This window comes from Stenella coeruleoalba (genome assembly GCF_951394435.1).
Source record: "Stenella coeruleoalba genome assembly, chromosome: 5".
Classification (NCBI taxonomy): domain Eukaryota; kingdom Metazoa; phylum Chordata; class Mammalia; order Artiodactyla; family Delphinidae; genus Stenella; species Stenella coeruleoalba.
This window is the reverse complement of record NC_137150.1, coordinates 130,220,333-130,241,897: the sequence shown is the minus strand read 5'-3', so window position 1 is coordinate 130,241,897 and position 21,565 is coordinate 130,220,333. Positions and strand designations below refer to the sequence as shown.

Here is a 21,565-nt window from a genome sequence, read left to right as displayed (position 1 = left end):
CTTGACGGGAGATATGAGTTCAGCAGAAATACACTGAGAATATTCTGAGGTCTAAGGTCATCTTGTGGACTGGGTAATTATATACTCTTGTCAATGGTTTGGCACAGTACTGGTGCAATCCTCTCACATTTTTCACTCCTCTTCTGCATGTGTGTAATTCATTAATCGTCTCTGTAATTGCAGTTGACTAGTTTCCTACTTATTCTATTTACTGGTGCCATGATTTTTTATAACACAAAGCCAATGACCATTCCTGTACAGAAATTCTAGGACAATTTGTCAGTTATCTTCATCCTATTAAGGACAGGAAAGCCCATTTTTTACTTCCTGGCCATGACTCCATGTATATCTACTCCTGCTTTGCTCTGGGATTTCTTCTGTCACTTTTCTACCATGTCAAGTGATCAGTGGCATAACTTTGTCTTTTATAAGGATGCTTCTAATGATTGATTCTACTTGTCACTACTGATTCACATTCTTCAAATTTATTTTCCGTCTATCACATATTATTATACAGTGCTCCTCATATCCAATGGAGGGAAGAAAAATAACACATAATGAGAAATGGTTAGAAACAGAAAGGAATCAGGCAAACATTTAAAGACAAAGTTACTCCAGAAGACTGAATTAAGATGGAACCACAGGAAGAAACTGATTTGTGGCATGTGAAGAGGGAGTGGGGATAATGATGGTAGTTTGAGAAACTGGGAAAAGGGATGAAGAGACAGGGATTTCAGGTATCTCTTCTACTTGCTTTGAGACTATGGATCTAAATGCCGTTACAAAAAAACACTTCAAAAATGAATATAATTTATACATTTTCATATATTTTTATTTACCTCATAAAAATTTTAAAAGAACCTGGGTTCTGCATCCTAGAACAACTCAGGCTTTTCTCTGCTCATACTGTGAATGATTTTTGTGCATTTTTCAAAGTCAGTTCCTTTTCTGTAATTTCTTTCAAAAATATAAAATATTTTCCCTTTGTCACCCCTGTTCTCCATTTTATTTTTTCTGTTGTATAATATAATAGCTGAGTGCTAATTTCCAGTGGGCTAATTATATCAGATAAACTTGCACTGAAATAAACACAGAAATTCTTTAGGATGAAGGAAAATAATCTTAAAAGGAAACATTAAGTTTCAAGAAAGAATAGAATATTTGCTAGTTGGATTCTCCAGGAAGCAGACACTGAGACAGGAATGGAAGAACAAAAAGTTTGTAAGAGAGTAACACTTGTGAAAGAAAAAAAAGCCATTATACCACCTTGTTCAGTCATTGACAAGGGGCTGCCATGAGAAAAACCTGACCTTGGCTTGAAATCCGAGGCAGATTCCAAGGAAGCCAACAGAGAAAGGCTGTCAACTAACCTCACTTGTCACATCTGGATAGCTATTCCTTTTTTGAAGTGATGTGAAGTGAGTTCCAGTGCAGATCTGTACCTGTCACAGTCCACCATTTTCACCTTGAGGGTCAACTTATCAGGAGAGAGATTCTCCGTAGCTCTTGTTGGCCTCTCTTCCTGAGGGGAAATGTTCAAGAGTGACTGGGTGGGATGAAACGCACTCTGTCACTGCATTTGATCTTGGAGCTGAGATGGATACTCATTATTTCCCTCCTTCACAATCCATTAGAAATTTGCTTCACCCTCAGCTACCACTTCTATTGGTCTCAGTGGATTTCTTGGTGGTATTACCTATGCCCTTTCCTAAGAAGTATGAACACTGATAACCATACCCTTTTCTTGCTATAGTTACTGCATATGACAAATCACATCAATTGGGCGGGAATTTTCAAGGGCCATCCAAGTAGATCGACTGAGCTCCACACATACTCCCTCTTACCTTCACTGTGTAACAGTAACCCTACTATTTTCTACTAAACAGGATCATCTACCCTTGGATTAGATGGTAACTCTTTTTTTTTTGCTTGCTGGTACCTGAAACAAGGAACTCGAAGTGCTCAGCCAGCAGTCATAATTGTAGTTCAATGAGACCCTTGGTATGTCCATTAGAAAGTTTATCTTTGGGAACAGGTCTTCTATCCTTGGAAATTCCAGTTGCAGAAATAGGAAGCACAAAGTTCTTAAACGGGTCATTGGGGATGACAGTAAGTGGATATTTGGGACCCAATCTTTGAGGACATTGCTTCCATGCTCCAAGCAAACTTCAGCTTTGCCGTCAGTGGGGCTATTTAATGCACTATCAGGCAGACAGCTTCAGGGTCCTGTGGTTTTTGATATAACTTGTGGATCCCATTTCTTGCTGTCTCTACTATGAAGTGGATTTCCTGATTAGATGCTGCCTTGTGAGGAATTCCATGCTGGTGGATCAAGTTTTTCATCAGCTCCTGAATAATATTGCTGCTGAGATAAGCACAAAAAGCAGAGGCTTACTCTGAATAGGTAGTTATGTGTTTGAGGATGAACCACTGATCCTTTCAGGGCACAAGGGGGCCATGTTAACTTGCAACCAAGTGACCGGTTGGTTTCCTTGAGGAATAGTGCCATACTGGGAGTTTAGCATTAGCCTCCATTGCTGACAGATTGGACATTTGTAGTGGCATTAATTATATCAGATTTGTAAGTGGGAGCTTATGCTGTTGGACCCATTCATAGCCTCTTTGGTCACTTATTCACATGCTCATCTTGCCAGCATGGTGAGGACTTCTGGCAAAGGCAAGCTAGCTCGACTGACAGTCATTTTGTCAACTTGATTTTTTAGTTCCTCTTCCATGTTAGATGCATTCTGGTGGGCATTGAGAAGAAATACAAAGATCTTGACACTTTGGACCAACTTGCATATATCCATCCATATGTCTCTATACCAGATTTTATTGTCTGAATATTATATATTCTCCCTTCCAGGTTTTTAACTAGCTGCTCAGGTCAATTGCAACTGTCCAGGAATCTAGATGTATCATCAACTGGGACCACTTTTCTCTTTTATACAAAGTGGATAACCAGGTGCTAGACATATGATTCTACACATAGAGAAAGCATATTTTTCTTATCATGGTGTTTAAAGGCATCCATGCAATGAGCCAATCCATCTGCAAGCCTTGCTTGGGCTTTTCCCTTCCTCCTTCAGCTGGTCATTTGAGGCACCAAATGTGACCACATATGTGATCTGAGAAAGAGGTGGTGGTGCAGTGCTGGTCGGTGACATGGAGGTCTGGGCTTCTGCTCATGAAGCCTGCTTTCTTGTTCTGCTAGTGTTCATTCCTCTATGAGCTATTTCTGTCTTACAATGGATTGCTACTGAGTCCACCTGACTTCATGACTTGGAAGTTTCAACAGAACGCAGCTCACGATGGAAGCTACAGATGCATGATCACTTGTCCCACAGTCAAGTTTTGTACCTCTACCAGGTCCAAGTAGTTTCCAAGGATCTGATTATCCAAAGATATGTTAATTTTCAACTACAGATTATAAGACCTTGTTCTACAACTTTATTTGCCTGCATTGTGATTTTCCCACTGAGGTGTGCCGTAAACTTCACATTGCAGTTTTATTGTATTTTTATTTTTTTCAATACCACAGATGCCACCAACACCATATGGTCTGCCAGATTGTTTGACCCAACCAGTAGGGTTGCTTGCATCTGAGACTAGACCTACAGAATCTTTTCCTGCTCCTGATCTAAAGGAAGCTTTGTATTAGGCCAGAGAGGTACTTCTACTTGGGGAGTATGTTTGTTCCAGAACCCCAAAAAGCCTACCAGATGCTCTGCTACTTTATTTGTAGTTGGGGATTTAAGAGATTTAACTGTTTGTTATATTTTTTATATTTTTTATATTATTTTATATATTTAATATGAATATATATAAAATAAGGAAATATAATGACATACAATTTTACATAATATTTGACAAAAGTTTTATTTTATAAAGTATTTTAAAATGTTTAAATAAGTAGAAAATAAAATGAAAATGAGCAGGCAGAAAGCTATTTTAACAGTATGAATAAGAGAAGATGAATCCTAAGATTAATGTGATCCAAAACTCAAGATATCCAAAACAATGAAGTGAAAGAGACCAATTATACCTCTCTAGCTGATTTTCCATTACTAATCCATACAAATTGTAACTTGATTTTCAATAATTTCCTGAACACAAGTACCTTTGTACCTCTCTGCTTTGATCATTTTATTTCACCTTCTCAGAATTCTCTTTATTCTCTCCCATGTTGCTTGCGTCTTCACTTCTTATATTAGTCCTCATCTATCATATAGATAGATGGTTTTATTTGGTTTTATTGTAAGACTGGGACCTATAGTGAACCCTTAATCTGCTTTGAGTCTTCATTTCCTTCTGTGTAAATTAACTAGTTCATAAAATGTGTGTTTCTCATAATTCTTATAGTGATCTGAAAAATGATGAATAGGAAAATTCTTTGAACCTTGTTCTTTATCTCTGTATAAAGATACTGTCTTTTGGCTATTTTCTTTAGACCTTATCAATATGTTATCTATACTAGCACTATGCTGTTTTCTGAAATATGTGACCTATAAAATGTCAGAATTGCAACATAAAACATAAAAACAAGGAGTCTGTAAACGTGTGTTGCAATATGAATGAAATAGCGACTTCTGATGGTTTGAAAGCCTTGTTTTTCCAGCCATGTTTAATTTGGATCTTGGATACAATAGGTGAAAATCTACATCTCATGAACCTAATTAATTCTCACCAAATATAATTGGCTTTCTCTTTACACCTGTGAAGAAATCAATTACATACAAAGATACTCAATGAGATGAAGGGATATGGTTTTTTTGCCACCCAACATTGACTGAATCAAAGAAAGCTCTCTAAACTAATGTACAAAACTTTTCATATAACCTAAAATTTTTCCCCATTCAGTTGTATTTTCCAAATTGCTTGCTTTTCTCCTTCAGTCAGCAAACATCAAGGCCCCATATTCTTTGAAGAAAATGTGCTCTATGCCACTCCTGAGATTATTATTCATGTGAAGTTTATACATGCAATGTAAGGATTTCAGAAAACAGAAGTTTTGAAGAAGAAAATGTTTAAACCCACAAATAAATTAGTTCAAATCTCTCAATATTAGTTTTTCAAAGTTTGCTTTCAGAGGTATAGTAAACGTTAACTCAAAAACAGCCTCCAGAAAAAGCAAAAGGAAAAAAAACCCACTTAACTAGTTAAAACTAACAATAAAATTAGTAGCATATTTGCAAGCCAGATTGAATGAGTTTATTAGATTATATTCATTTAGATTTTTATCCATTTTGTGAATAAAATTCATGAACAATGATCCCATTAATTTATTAACATTAATTCATTGTTTGTTAACATGAATTTCATTAATTGATTTAGTAATATATTTCATTCATTTTACTAATTCCGTTAATTTATTCCATAAAATTAATCATTAAGTTCAGTATATGTGGCAGACAGTTTTTTGGTCAGTATTTTACGAATGGAAAAAAGATGAAGAACAGGTGATATTCCCGAAGATCATGAAGATGATAGAAGCTCTGTATAGAGGTTGGACACATTGCTCACATCTGAATGTTCCACAAGCTGATCAATAGAAGGCAGATCCACAGATTGGTCTGTAACACAGTGATTGGCAACTCCTAGAGGCAAAGTAGGATGGACGGCAGAACCCAGATCTATGGCTCAACTAAGCGAAGGCATAGACTTCATAACCCAGGGGTCTGAAGCCATGGGATCCAAAGCCCAGTGTGTAGCAGCTTCTGGATCCATAGCCCAGGGAGAAGCTTCTGCTGGACCGAGAGCCCAGAGACCCAGGATAAGCTGTCCAGCAAGGACTGTAGAGCATGCAGGTCCTTGGGCGGTAGCAGAATGTCTGGCAGGGACTGGATAGCACACAGGTTGTAAGGCACCTGATGGGCTCATAGCAGCCACTCTGGAGAGAGGAGCCCAGACGGCAGGAGCTGGGAGAGCAGCGGTCAGTGCTGTAGACCAGGTTGCTGGAGTAGGAAGAGCCACAGGAGGAGCCTGAGTAGCACAGGTGGTCCCCAAGGGAGCGGGAGGAGAAGTTTCCTGAGCAGTGATAGTAGGACATGTTGACAGGAGATGTGAGTTCCAATGAGTGACAATGAGAAGATTCTGAGGTTTAATGTCACCTCCTGGACTGGGGTGTTTTTATACTCTTAGCCATGGGTGTGGCATTCTACACAGTCACCTTTCTCATGCTTATAATCTCTCATCTCTGTATGTGTAATTCAATAATATCTTCTGTAATTGCAGATGAAAAATTCCTTTCATCTCATATTCATGGGTGAATTCACCATGTTGTTAAAGCACTAAGCTAATGACCTGTTCCAAAGTCAGAAATTCTATGACTACATGTCTTTGATGCCATCTCATCATGACAAGAAAATCCCCTACTCTTCTCGCTGGCCAAGATTCTTTGTTCATTTGACTGTATATTGGCTGGAGGCTTCTTACCTCTAAGGGAAGAGATTAAGATGAAGTAAATTTTTTTTGTCAGTGGAATAAAGGTACCCTATTTGCCACCAATGATTTTCTTTCCCTAACTTTATTTCATTGCCTAAAATTATTTTTATATATTTTATTATAAAATTGCTTCTCAAATTCTTTAGAAAGAGAAAATAGATCAGATAAACTGAATAAGAAATATGGTGGATTACAGAGATAAACCAGAACAAATGTTTAGAGGCAAAAATGACTAAAGAAGTTTACTTTGAAGCAGAAACTGAGGGGATGCCAATATGTGCACATGTGAAATGACTCAGAGTCAAATATTTTAGAGTCAATTGGAGATAAGCAGTGACTTTATGGGGTTTTCTTTCTCTGTAGTTTAAATTAAAAAGTTCAATATGAGTATAGTTTATGGCTTTTCATATATATATTGTCCCTTTTGTCATCTATATTTAAAATTTTCTAGAGGTCTTTCTTCTCTAGAACAACTCCCAAGTAATACCTTCTGAACATTTCTACCTTCAGATTCTTTCATATGATTTTCTTTTTCACTTTAAAACATACTTTTTATCTACTCTATTCCTTTAAGATTATTTTTCCACTGTAAAATATCCAAATATCTTCTTTTTATAGAGCTTTCCATAACAGGTAAACCTGAACTAAAATGAATATTGAAGGATTTTCTCAAATTAAAAAGACAATAATCTCAGGGGGAAATTTGGAATTGCAGAAGGGGAAAAGAAGACTGAAATATGAGTAAATTATGTCTAAATACACATTGTACACAACACTAATTAAGTGGTTCTTAATATATAAGAAGAAGTAAACAGTAATAAATTAAGAATGATCATTAAAATCTAAGATTTTGCTTAAAAATTAAAAGCCTGGAAAAAATAACAAAAGAGTAAAATTATAGCATTAAACCATTTTATTACTCCTCAAATGCATGAAAGGAGACAAAAAGAAACATAAAAGATGGATTAAATAACAATAAAATAGTAAATATGAAGGTAGAAATCTGACTGTATCAATAATTAAGTTAAATATAATATGACAAATAGTCCATATAAAAGACTTAGAATATCAGACTGGAATGAAAATCAAAACTATTTTCTACATAAAAGAGATTTTCTTAAATATGAGGAAACAGAAAAGGAAACATAAAAGATATATCTGGCAAAAGAAACAAAAATGCTAGTTCTACTGTATTAATTTCAAAGTTTGCTATATGTTAAGAAGTTTATTGTATATTAATCAAGATATTTCTTAACAATCAATCTGTCGGACTACCAGGAGGATACATATTACTTCATTAGTTATTTAAATGTTACACTAAGACCACACCATCCAATAGAGTAGGCACTAGCCACATATATCAAATTCAATTTGCATACATTAAATTAAATTAAATTAAAATTCAGTTCCTCAGTCATATTCATCACATTTCACGTGCACAACAGATAACGTGTGGCTAATGGATACCAAATATTGGAAATTGCAGATAAAAAGTATTTTCAGCATCAAAGAAAGTTCTCTTAGGCAGTGCTGCCTTAGGGATCACAGCCGATTTGTTGATTTGTTAATATAAATTCATATTTTTACTGTTTTCTGTACAATGCAAGAATGTGAGAAATCTTAAGGCCATTTATCCTTACACCAATTCATGTATTATTATGTTAGTATTTTCATTTTATGTATGCTTATGCATATTGATAAATATTGGTCCCCATGTATTTACAGGCAATATTTGCTTAAATGTACCCAATATATATTTTTTATTTACTTTTTATTCTTTCCTACATTTTTTTGCTATAGGTTAGGATCATTTTGCTTTTGACTATGTATAACTTTTATCTATATATTTTGTGCTGGAAGGCTAGTGACAAGTTCTCGAAGTTTTCAATTGTCTGAAAATATCTGTATTTCTATTTCCTTTTTGAAACAGATACTCACTAGTGATGTATTCTAGTTTTAAATTGTTCTTTCTTCACAAATTTGAGGCTATTTAATTTTTTTCCTACCTTCCCCTTTCTATATGTTTAGAGTTCAGTTGTCAATTTTATTGTTGTTGTTGTTGTTTTTGTGGTACACAGGCCTCTCACTGTTGTGGCCTCTCCCGTTGTGGAGCATAGGTTCCAGACACTCCGTGGCATGTGGGATCTTCCCAGACCGGGGCACGAACCTGTGTGCCCTGCATCGGCAGGCGGACTCTAAACCACTGCGCCACCAGGAAAGCCCTATTGTTGCTTTTTTTTGAAGGTAACTTGATTTTTTCCCCATAGGTTGTTTTACATTTTTTTTTCTTTTTCTTGTTCATCAGTTTGACTCCATTGTGCCTAGGTGTGGGCCTTTCTTCATATTTGTCATACATGGGATTTGTAACATTTCTTGAATTTGTGAATTGATTTTCCTCTATTTGGAAAATTCTCTCTGGATCTGTTTCTATTCTATGCTTCGTCTCTTAGATTTGGTGATGTCTTGACTTGTCAATGGCTGTTAATTTTTCATTGAATATGAACGTGTATATATATATTTATATATATGTATATATACATGTGTCTGTGTGTGTATATATATATATATATATATATATATATATATATGTATACATACACACACAACTTGTTTTAGGACTCCAGTTGAAATTTTTAGACCTTTCCATATTCTCCATGTTCCATATGCTCTGGAATGCTGTTCAATATTTTTATGCTTTCTTAACTTTTTAGTTTGAACATACTCTTCTGAACAATCTCTAATAGTTTCTTCAGCTATGTCTAATTTATTTTTAATCCAATTGTAACCAATTCTACATTTAATTTATTGCATTTTTTAATATTAGAATTTCTACTTGATTCTTTTAATATGTTTCAATGTTCTGCCAAAATTTTCTATCTCTATTTCTTAAGCATATGGATTATAGTTATTATAAGATCTATGTCTTACCTTTCTATTTACTGAATCCCTTGTAAGTCTGTTTATACCACATAACACATATTTTGGTTTTAATAATTTCTTAACTTCTTGAAGTCTGATAAATTTTCCTTGGATATCAAACTGTAACTGTATCATCTATATATTCATCTATATTTACATATTCATTTATAGCTATATATTCATTGGTAATTATAGCTATATAAAACTATATCTATAACTGTATCTATGTGGGGATCCACATCCTACAAGGGAATCAATCTAATTTCTGATTCTGAGATATTCTATTCAAACAATACTCTTCCACCAGTTATAGTCTGAGTAAGAAAAATATCTGAGGTCCTCTAAAATTTGTTCAAATCTCCAACTTTGTAGGATTTCAGAACCTATTCCCATGTGCATATTGATCTTTTTCTTTTTTTTGCGGTGCGCGGGCCTCTCACTGTTGTGGCCTCTCCCGTTGTGGAACACAGGCTCTGGACATGCAGTTTCAGCGGCCATGGCTCACGGTCCCAGCTGCTCCGCAGCATGTGGGATCTTCCCAGACCGGGGCACGAACCCGTGTCCCCTGCATCGGCAGGTGGACTCTCAACAACTGCGCCACCAGGGAAGCCCTGATCTTTTCATATTATCTTTTTTATCTATCACAATCAAACCCTAGTCAATAAACACTTTTATCTATTACAATCACATAAACAATAATAATAAACAACTAACAATAATAAACATAGCTGGATATCAGAATCAATTAATTTATTAGATTATAATGACTTTTCACACAATTTTGGAAGAAAATACAATGTCAATTCTATCTGCAATGCAGACTTTAGACTTTATTTTGAGTTAGTACTTTAATAATAAAAATTGTTAGATAAAGTTTGTCAGCCAACGTTCAGGACCAGAGATAAGGTGACAATTTGATAATTAGAAATAAGAGGGTAATTCTTCCTGTAGATGATGAAAACAATAAAGGTTATGAATAGAGTCATTGAAGACATTGGACAAGATTAAAAATTATGTACGATGATCAGTAGGAGCCAGATCCACAGGTTGGTCTGTAACAAGACTGGAAGTTCCCAGAAGTGAAGTAGGATGGGTAGCAGAATCTAGATCCATAGTTTAGAGAAGGGAAACCATGGACTCTGTAAGCCACGGGTCTGAAGCTACTGGAACCACAGCCTGGTAAGTAGGAGCTTCCAGATCCATAGCCCAGGGAGCAGCTGTTGCTGGACCCAAAGCCTAGAGACCTAGAATAAGTTGTCTGAGAGGGCCTGCAGAGTGTGGAGGTTCTTGAGTGGTAGCAGGATATCTGGCTAGGTCTAGACAGCACATAGAATGTCTGATACCTAGTGGGTTTACAGCAAGTCTCCTGACAACCACTGTAGAGAGAGGAGCCCAGCTGGCAGGTAGTAGGAGAGCAGGAGTCAGTACCAGTACCAGTAGACCAGGTTGCTGGATAAGAAGAGCCACAGGAGGAGCCTGAATAGCACAGGTGGTCCCCAAGGAAGAGAGAGAATTTTCCAGAGCAGCGGTTGTAGGACATATTGACAGGAGATGTGAGTTCAGCTGAATTACAGTGAGAAGATTCTGAGTTTGAATGTTACTCCTGGACTGTGGTATTTATATATTCACAGTAATGGGTGTGGCACCTTACAGTAACATCTTTTCCATATTTGAGCCCACTCATCTGCTTAAATGTAACTCAGTAATTCTTTTTGTAATAACAGTTAACTAACTCCCTTCATCTTATAAGTGAACAACTCATTTTTATAGCTCTATGTCAATGAATTATATCTATGTTACGAATGGTCTGACAGCATGGAATTAATGTCTACTTCATCATGGCCAAGTAAGCCCTTCTTATTTTCTTGGGCAATAACTCCTGTATATCTACTCCTGGTTCGGCTGGGGAAGGTTTTCTTCCTAGAATGGGAACTGCAATGCTGTCATCTCCCTTTTGTGCCAATTGTCAAGAGGCAGAAATCAGGTCTTGATGAGAAACCTTACAAAGATTGCCTTTATAGCAAGCCATTGATTCTCACTCTGCAACATAATTTTCCATCTTACTTACTTACTGTTTCCAATTTGCTTAAACTATTAGCAGTGCTTACTATGTCCAATCTAGAAGAGCCGTATAAAATATGCCAAAGGGATTGAGAGAGATCACTAGGAATGGGGATGATCTTGAATAAATTTTTTAAAATTGTTTAAAAAATTAATCAATTCTAAAGAAAGAACAGACCACTATGGACATATGTGAAGAAAAACAAAGTGGGAGATACTATGGGGATGAAGTGAGGAAACTAGTGACAGTGGTAGAAAGAGGGACAAATCTGCCAGGATTTTCTTCTAACCCAGTGGACGAGCTATGGATACTCTACTTTTAATTCAACTAAATCAAAATTGTTTCAAAATGAGCTCAATTCATGAGTTTTGTAGATACATTTATATTTGTAAAATGTCCTAGGGTTTCTCCTCCCACGATATTTCTGAACCTGATCACAAAATTTTGAATGCCTTCTGAGTATTTCCAAGGCCTTGGTAGAGCCCTAATTAAGTACATGATTCTGTCCTAGGTTTCTTATTAAACGTGGACTCAGGTTTTGAAAACCTTGAAGTTTATAACTTCAGGGTCCTTTTATAGCACAAAGAATACAACACTGTGTATATAATAGTAGATATAAATATGAATACTACTTTAGAATAAAGAATATTAACCAACAAAAACCTACAGGTTGACTAAAGACACAAATATTACAAAATCAAGACATTAATATATCATCTATAAACTTTCCCCAACATTTCTTGGCTACACAGTCCTTGATTGCCTCTACGTAGGTTGATCGTTTTATCAACATGATTTTCTTTGGAAAGAATAGAAATATAATTCAGCTTTTCTCTAGAATTGTATATCAAAAAACACTTAAATTATTTTCAATGACATGGAAAGTTTTCTTTCAACATTGCCATTTGTTATAACTAATGCTGCACCTGTAACATCCTCCGTTACTCCTTCTTGGTCAGAGCTTCAAGCCTGGGGTTATGCTTAGCTCTGCCAGGTGTCCTGGTTCACCTCCCCTCTAAGTCTTCTGGCCCTGGGGTTTGGGGACTTGTGTGAAGATTAGCTGCAAATAGCTGTGGACCCTAGGCTTTAGTGGCCTCCTAGCAGGTAGCAGAGCAGTATATTGGTTCAAATCCTTCTTCTTGAGGTCAAAGCTCCCTGAGGTCCTGAGGTTCATCAGGTTGACTCTGTTGGCTAGAGGTAGTAGAGGCAGCTCTCTGGATTCATCCACAGCCCCAGAACTACCACAAGGACACAGAAGTGACACCCAGTCCATAGCAGCCCAGCTGGAGCAGCAGCTTTGTCCAAGCTTCCCTGGAGGAATACCAAGAGAGTTTTGGAAAAAGTTAAGCAAAAGAATCCTCAGGAGGACCCTCACACTTAAGCTCCATTAGGTTAAATCTGTCTCTGTCTTTACCTTAGATGCCCTGCCCAAAATGTCTGAATATGTGCTATTGATGTTCTCTTTGAAATATCAGGAACCTACGTGGAGTGCCCAAATCTCCCTCCAAGATACCTTCCATGGCAACGTCTCTCTCCTGTGCTCCAACCAAAGTTTTGATCATTACATTGTTATAATTTATTGTTGCTTTTGTTATTTGTCTCTGATCTTCTTTAACTCTAAGTTAAAATACATAGGAACATATCTGACAGATTTATCATATTCTTTGAGTATATTACTATGTTTCTGACAATTTCAAGAGAAACGCACTGATGTAACACACACCGATGGTCAAATATGTGTTATCAGGAATTCAAGAAGTTAATGTTGTGGCTTATGGCACTGAATTGCAGCTTTATTTAATAAAAATACAATAAAATTATACTATATATGCTTAAATTATCAACTTTTCCTCAGTGTAAAAATATGTTTAATTGCCACTTAAAAAAAGAAAGCACTATCCAGCATTTTTATAAGTCAAAGGAAAGATAAAATAGCTGCACCCACATCAAACAGCTACTTTTTAAAAGCTTATCTTTTAATTTTCTAATTTTTTTCATATGGACTCCTAGCCACTGGGGTAAAAATCCTAGCCCATGCAATGTTGTGAAGACCATGCCTTTCTCAAATCTCTGTTTCCTTTCTTGAAAATAGTTGCCTTATCACAAGTAAGAATGACTTTTTACTGGCTTAAGGCAGGACCAGTGTTAAGTAAAATAATAAATTCAGCAAAATTTGTCTGTAGTGACACAACCTTCTGGCTGCAACGATGCCCTTCTCTCCTCAGTACACCTCTAACCATCCTTACATCAATGTGGTAATCAATGATGCCAGCTGAAATAATACATCACAAACTCTCAGGTCCTCTATCAAATCCAACCTACATAGGTTTGTTTATTGCACAAGTGCGGGTCTCCATAGGCTTTTATTAAACTCCAAATTAGTTGCCTATATTTAAAAATCAAAAGAATTCACATAAAATGTGGATTTATGACTTCCAAAATTTCTGAAACTCTGGCTACACCGGGCTCCCTTGCTTGTCGTTGCCTGGAAGTGCATACAAGCTGCTCCATTCGTATGGGTATGCTTCCTTCTAATTCCCAACAACTCTAACCATGCTGCTAATTTCAGTTACCATTAGCCATTGAGCTGGCACTACTATTTTGTTGTGTTAGTTAATGCCTCTATCATAAATAGGAGAATGAGAGATGAATTAGAAGCTTTGGGTATTAAGACAATTTGTGAAAACCAACTCCCTTGTGCACTTGAGGGATATTCTTCCATGTTTAATAGGAAAATACCACATATCTGTGTTGATGGGCTGGAATATAAAACATCAATTATGGAACAAATCACAAGCCAATTGGACCACCTCACTTACATTGATGATCCTCTGACTTAAATTCTTCAGATGCCAGAAGAATTTGAGTTGGTTTTTATATACTGGGCAAAGACTTAAATCAGTGGTGTATTACTGCTGAATATGCAACAAACCATCCTGAAAAATACATAAACAATTAAAAATAACCCAGATGATTGAACTCCTTCCCAGACCACTCCACATGTGATTCTGATTGTTAAATCAGAATTTAACCATTGTTAAACTAAAGGTTTAACATCTAGCTGGTAGCCCATAGGAGATGCTTGTAGCTGTGTGAAATCATACTACATGCCTGACATGTGTAACCACTTTTGTATAGGAATTGTCTTTCCAAGAATATAAAGCAGAACATTAAAAAGAGAGAAAGGGAAATCTAGTTTCTGTTTATAACATCATAATTCTATTGTAATGGGAGGTTTCTGCTAATAATATGCAGTACCCCTTCTTCTTGTTACTGAAGAAATATAATAGCTGTTATAAACACTGTTGTTTGGGAACGTTGAAGATGGATTTAGTAACATTAATATCCATTCTGCAAGATGCGGCATCTTAGGGATTGAACAAAGGCTGCGTGTCACTACCCAGTGGCACAGTGCAGATGGCCTCATGATGACTAGTAATGAATGACTATAAATACAGGAGAGAAGAGCAATTTTGACAGACTATGATAGCTACAATTGGGAGGCGGAATAAAAAGGTCTTTTTAGTTAAAAATCAGATGAATGGCATGTTGAATATATGAGTGGAACTGAAACAGTCCATGGCATATAGTAGACACTCCATAAATATATGTTGATTGACTGAAAAGGGAATTTAGATAGCAAATATCTTAAATGAAATAAAACATGTAAGAAGGTTATGCAAATATTAGCTACTTTTTGTTTGTTCTTTCTTTGATAGCGTAGCTGAGTGAAGGTTGACTATACCTATTAACAGATTTGGAAATTTTTCCCCTCACAAGTCATGCTCAGATAAGACTCATAGGCTTGGATTTATCAAGCTGGTATCAAGTCCTGAGCTAGTGGAGAGTAGTGAGATGGGGAAAGAGAAAATGCTAGAAGACGTGTGTGTGAGCACATTTCCTCTCTTGCCACGTTGTGGAGGTTTGACCTCTTCCTGATCTGGGGTTGTCACAATCCCCTGCCTCATTTCTTTTTGCCCAAAGTCTTTGCTGATTGAAGACATGATGAGTGGCATACAGAAGGCAGGCCCATATTTACTCTCTATTTAGTCATCTAACCTCTGGAAGGTAACATAGGATTGGATGAGCTTCCTGTTCATAAACTCTCTTCATCTCCAGATGTAGGGGTAGGCGCGTTGGGGGAATATGGGTGGGGAATACCTGGAGGGGAGAGCAGGAAAAAGGATGCTGAAGAGGAAAAGTTTATCCCAAGATGTTTCTGGATTTTCAGAGCCTTAAAAGTAGAGGATACTTGAGATTTATTTGTTTCCTAGGCTGTTCACCCCTGTAATTAGGTGGAGCCCTAGACAGGAATGGAGCCCCATTTTCTCTCGAGCAGACTGGTTTTGCAGTGCTAGGTTGGCTGAACACAGCAGTAGTTGGATGATTGGAGATACAGACATAGCAGAGGCCATGGTTTCCCAATGTCTGTTGGAGACAACAGGAGAGAGTTCTGACAACTGAGAAACCTCTAATTTAGGGTCTTTGTTTTGGTTTTCTCACTTAACTTGCAGGGTAAGCTGCTTAACTCTATTTATTTTCACATTGCAGTACTCAAATTCTATGATGCTAAAACTTGGTTCTGGCAACATCACTGTCAGAATTCTGTCCTAGACGAGTACTGTCCTAGACGAAGTAGACTAAGGTTTTGATAAGAGTGGTTAAAGGGCTGTAAAGCATAGTTTAGTCCATTTATTTCTAGGGAAGTGTTATGCACAGGGTTCCTTCTTCCTTTCTTGTTATCTTTTTTTATATTGAATTTTAAGCTTATCCTAAAACCACTAATTGATTTATTTCTAAAAACTTGGAATTTAAATAAAACAAACAAACATATAGGGCACTGTGGAATGAAGTATGTTTGATCACTCAGAATCTTATATTTTTTAATTATGGAACTATAGTTGATTTACAATGTTGTGTTAGTTTCAGGTGTACAGCAAAGTGATTCAGTTGCATATAAATATTCTTTTTCAGATTCTTTTCCATTATAAGGTATTACAAGATATTGAATATAGTTCCCTGTGCTATATAGAAGGACCTTGATGTTTATCTATTTTTTAAAAATTTATAATGTTTTTATTGTGCTTTTCTTATTACAAAAGTATTTCATGCAGAAAATTTGAAAAGTAAGGATAAGCAACAAATAAATATGTAAGAAACACTTGAATCTTATCACCCAAAAACATTCACTGATAACATATTATTCTTCGCTCTTTTCATTTTTTATGTTTTAAATTTTTATTGAAGTATAGTTGATTTATAATGTTTCAGGTATATAGAAAAAATGATTCTGTTATATATATTCTTTTTCAGATTCTTTCCAATTATAGGTTATTACAAGATATTGAATATAGTTCCCTGTACTATACGGTAGGTCTTTGTTGCTTATCTATTTTATATATAGTAGTGTGTATCCGTTAATCCCAAACTCCCAATTTATCCCTCCCCCCATTTCCCTTTTGGTAGCCTTAAGTTTGTTTTCTATGTCTGTGAGTCTATATCTGTTTTGTAAATAAGTTTATTTGTATTATTTCTTAGATTCCACATATAAGTGATATCATCACTTGATATCATCGCTTGATATTTGTCTTTCTTTAACTTACTTCACTTACTGTGATAATTTCTAGGTCCATCCATGTTGCTGCCAATGTCATTATTTCATTCTTTTTTATGGCTGGGTAATATTCCATTGTGTATGTATACCACTCAGGAAGTGAAACTCTGGTGAGATAAAACATAGATCTCAGAATCTCACCAGCACAGTGAGAAGCTCTGGGGAGGGGGCCTCCCATCACAATTGATGGACAATGTAAGGTAGAAGTGAAAGCACAGGCTCTGTCATCAGAATCCCTTTGAGGCAAACCCTGGCACTGTCTTTTCTAGTACTGAGATCTTGTGCCATTGACTTGAGAACTTCATGCTCCACTTTTCCCACCAGTGACATGCAAATAATAGTACCTCCCTCATTGGATTATTATAAGAATTAAAGGACATAATGCACGTAAAATAACCAGAGTACTGCCTGGCAGTTAGTAAGGAATATATGTAAATCTTTGCTCAAAAAAACAAAGAAAATATTTCCCAGGAACGGAGTGAACACAGTGACTTCCTATGCCCAGTGTCTACCAAGTATTTTCTGACCACCAGGGAACCTTCCAGCCATCCTGTGACCACATATGAGAGCTCTTCCACATCAGTGTATCTGAAAGATGAGACTGTGTGCTTGGTGCTGTAAACTCTGTGATTTCCAGTCTCTGGGCTATGGATGAGGGACTTCCTCACCTCTAGGGATGGACTGGTGTCCCTGGACAGTCCTATTGTTTCTCCAGGAAAGGTTGGTTGACCTTATTCCCAACCCATGTGTGTTCAGAAGTACACAGGTCATGTGACACAATTCCAAGATCTCAAAGAACTAATTTTTTAAAACTTTATTACTAAGGAAATTTCAGATCTGCTAACTCAGGAGCTGCCTATAAATTTCCAAGAAATTACACTTTTAAAATCTATTTTTAATCACTAACTCAAACTTTTCAATTCACCAATAATTCAAGCTACAACTAGGAATCTGCAAATTATTACTTCTGAAATTCTCTCTCTCATTCTCTTTCTTTCTCACTCCCCACCTCTCTCTCTCCCTTTGTGTTCCTCTCCCTTTGTCAGAACACATTTGTTATTTTAATATCTTTATTGGAGTATAATTGCTTTACATGCTTGTGTTAGTTTCTGCTGTATAAAAAAGTGAATCAGTTACACGTATAAATATATCCCCATAACACCTCTTGTGTCCCCTTCCCATCCTCCCAATCTCACCCCTCTAGGTGGTCACAAAGCACCAAGCTGATCTCGCTGTGCTTTGTAATTGCTTCCCACTAGCTATCTATTTTACAGTTGGTAGTGTATATATGTCAATGCTACTCTCTCACTTCTTCCCAGCTTACCCTTCCCCCTCCCTGTGTCCTCAAGTCCATTCTCTACATCTGTGTCTTTATTCCTGCCCTACCCCTAGGTTCTTCAGAACTTTTTTTTTTTTTTAGATTCCATATATATGTGTTAGCATACAGTGTTTATTTTTCTCTTTCTGACTTACTTCACTCTATATGACAGGCTCTAAGTCCATCCACCTCACTACAAATAACTCAATTTCATTTCTTTTTTTTTTTTTTTTTTTTTTTTTTTTTTTTTTATATTAACATCTTTATTGGGGTATAATTACTTTACAATGGTGTGCTAGTTTCTGTTTTATAACAAAGTGAATCAGTTATACATATACATATGTTCCCATATCTCTTCCCTCTTGCGTCTCCCTCCCTCCCACCCTCCCTATCCCACCCCTCCAGGCTGTCACAGAGCACCGAGCCAATATCCCCGTGCCATGCGGCTGCTTCCCTCTAGCTATCTACCTTACTACGTTTGTTAGTGTGTATATGTCCATGACTCTCTCTCGCCCCATCACAGCTCACCCTTCCCCCTCCCCATAACCTCAAGTCCGTTCTCTAGGAGGTCTGCGTCTTTATTCCTGCCTTACCCCTAGGTTCTTCATGACATTTTTTTTTTTTCTTAAATTCCATATATATGTGTTAGCATACTGTATTTGTCTTTTTCGTTCTGACTTACTTCACTGTGTATGACAGACTCTAGGTCTATCCACCTCATTACAAATAGCTCAATTTCGTTTCTTTTTATGGCTGAGTAATATTCCATTGTATATATGTGCCACATCTTCTTTATCCATTCATCTGATGATGGACACTTAGGTTGTTTCCATCTCCGGGCTATTGTAAATAGAGCTGCGATGAACATTTTGGTACATGACTCTTTTTGAATTTTGGTTTTCTCAGGGTATATGCCCAGTAGTGGGATTGCTGGGTCATATGGTAGTTCTATTTGTAGTTTTTTAAGGAACCTCCATACTGTTCTCCATAGTGGCTGAACCAATTCACATTCCCGCCAGCAGTGCAAGAGGGTTCCCTTTTCTCCACACCCTCTCCAGCATTTATTGTTTCTAGATTTATTGATGATGGCCATTCTGACTGGTGTGAGATGATATCTCATTGTAGTTTTGATTTGCATTTCTCTAATGATTAATGATGTTGAGCATTCTTTCATGTGTTTGTTGGCAGTCTGTATATCTTCTTTGGAGAAATGTCTATTTAGGTCTTCTGCCCATTTTTGGATTGGGTTGTTTGTTTTTTTGTTGTTGAGCTGCAAGAGCTGCTTGTAAATTTTGGAGATTAATCCTTTGTCAGTTGCTTCATTTGCAAATATTTTCTCCCATTCTGAGGGTTGTCTTTTGGTCTTGTTTATGGTTTCCTTTGCTGTGCAAAAGCTTTGAAGTTTCATTAGGTCCCATTTGTTTATTTTTGTTTTTATTTCCATTACTCTAGGGGGTGGGTCAAAAAGAATCTTGCTGTGATTTATGTCATAGAGTGTTCTGCCTATGTTTTCCTCTAATAGTTTGATAGTTTCTGGCCTTATATTTAGGTCTTTAATCCATTTTGAGCTTATTTTTGTGTATGGTGTTAGGGAGTGTTCTAATTTCATTCTTTTACATGTACCTGTCCAGTTTTCCCAGCACCATTTATTGAAGAGGCTGTCCTTTTTCCACTGTACATTCCTGCCACCTTTATCAAAGATAAGGTGTCCATATGTGCATGGGTTTATCTCTGGGCTTTCTATCCTGTTCCATTGATCTATCTTTCTGTTTTTGTGCCAGTACCATACTGTCTTGATAACTGTAGCTTTGTAGTATAGTCTGAAGTCAGGGAGCCTGATTCCTCCAGTTCCTTTTTTTGTTCTCAAGATTGCTTTGGCTATTCGGGGTCTTTTGTGTTTCCATACAAATTGCGAAATTTTTTGTTCTAGTTCTGTGAAAAATGCCAGTGGTAGTTTGATAGGGATTGCATTGAATCTATAGATTGCTTTGGGTAGTAGAGTCATTTTCACAATGTTGATTCTTCCAATCCAAGAACATGGTATATGTCTCCATCTATTTGTATCATCTTTAATTTCTTTCATCAGTGTCTTATAGTTTTCTGCATACAGGTCTTTTGTCTCCTTAGGTAGGTTTATTCCTAGATATTTTATTCTTTTTGTTGCAATGGTAAATGGGAGTGTTTTCTTGATTTCACTTTCAGATTTTTCATCATTAGTATATAGGAATGCCAGAGATTTCTGTGCATTAATTTTGTATCCTGCTACTTTACCAAATTCATTGATTAGCTCTAGTAGTTTTCTGGTAGCATCTTTAGGCTTCTCTATGTATAGGATCATGTCATCTGCAAACAGTGACAGCTTTACTTCTTCTTTTCCGATTTGTATTCCTTTTATTTCCTTCTCTTCTCTGATTGCTGTGGCTAAAACTTCCAAAACTATGTTGAATAAGAGTGGTGAGAGTGGGCACCCTTGTCTTGTTCCTGATCTTAGTGGAAATGCTTTCAGTTTTTCACCATTGAGGATGATGTTTGCTGTGGGCTTGTCGTATATGGCCTTTATTATGTTGAGGAAAGTTCCCTCTATGCCTACTTTCTGCAGGGTTTTTATCATAAATGGGTGTTGAATTTTGTCAAAAGCTTTCTCTGCATCTATTGAGATGATCATATGGTTTTTCTCCTTCAGTTTGTTAATATGGTTTATCACATTGATAGATTTGCGTATATTGAAGAATCCTTGCATTCCTGGAACAAACCCCACCTGATCATGGTGTATGATCCTTTTAATGTGCTGTTGGATTCTGTTTGCTAGTATTTTGTTGAGGATTTTTGCATCTATGTTCATCAGTGATATTGGTCTGTAGTTTTCTTTCTTTGTGACATCCTTGCCTGGTTTTGGTATCAAGGTGATGGTGGCCTCGTAGAATGAGTTTGGGAGTGTTCCTCCCTCTGCTATATTTTGGAAGAGTTTGAGAAGGATAGGTGTTAGCTCTTCTCTAAATGTTTGATAGAATTCGCCTGTGAAGCCATCTGGTCCTGGGCTTTTCTTTGTTGGAAGATTTTTAATCACAGTTTCAATTTCAGTGCTTGTGATTGGTCTGTTCATATTTTCTATTTCTTCCTGATTCAGTCTTGGCAGGTTGTGCATTTCTAAGAATTTGTCCATTTCTTCCAGATTGTCCATTTTATTGGCATAGAGTTGCTTGTAGTA

General features: G+C 36.6%; 1 protein-coding gene across 1 annotated transcript; it reads right to left on the bottom strand.

The window, feature by feature from the left end:
- Positions 1–5,545: 5,545 nt before the first annotated feature.
- Positions 5,546–6,049, bottom strand: LOC307187316 (keratin-associated protein 13-1-like; the record flags this gene model as incomplete). Its single annotated transcript, XM_079923185.1, is given in 2 exon segments — positions 5,546–5,644; positions 5,648–6,049. Coding segments are annotated over 2 exon segments (501 nt in total).
- Positions 6,050–21,565: the final 15,516 nt, after the last annotated feature.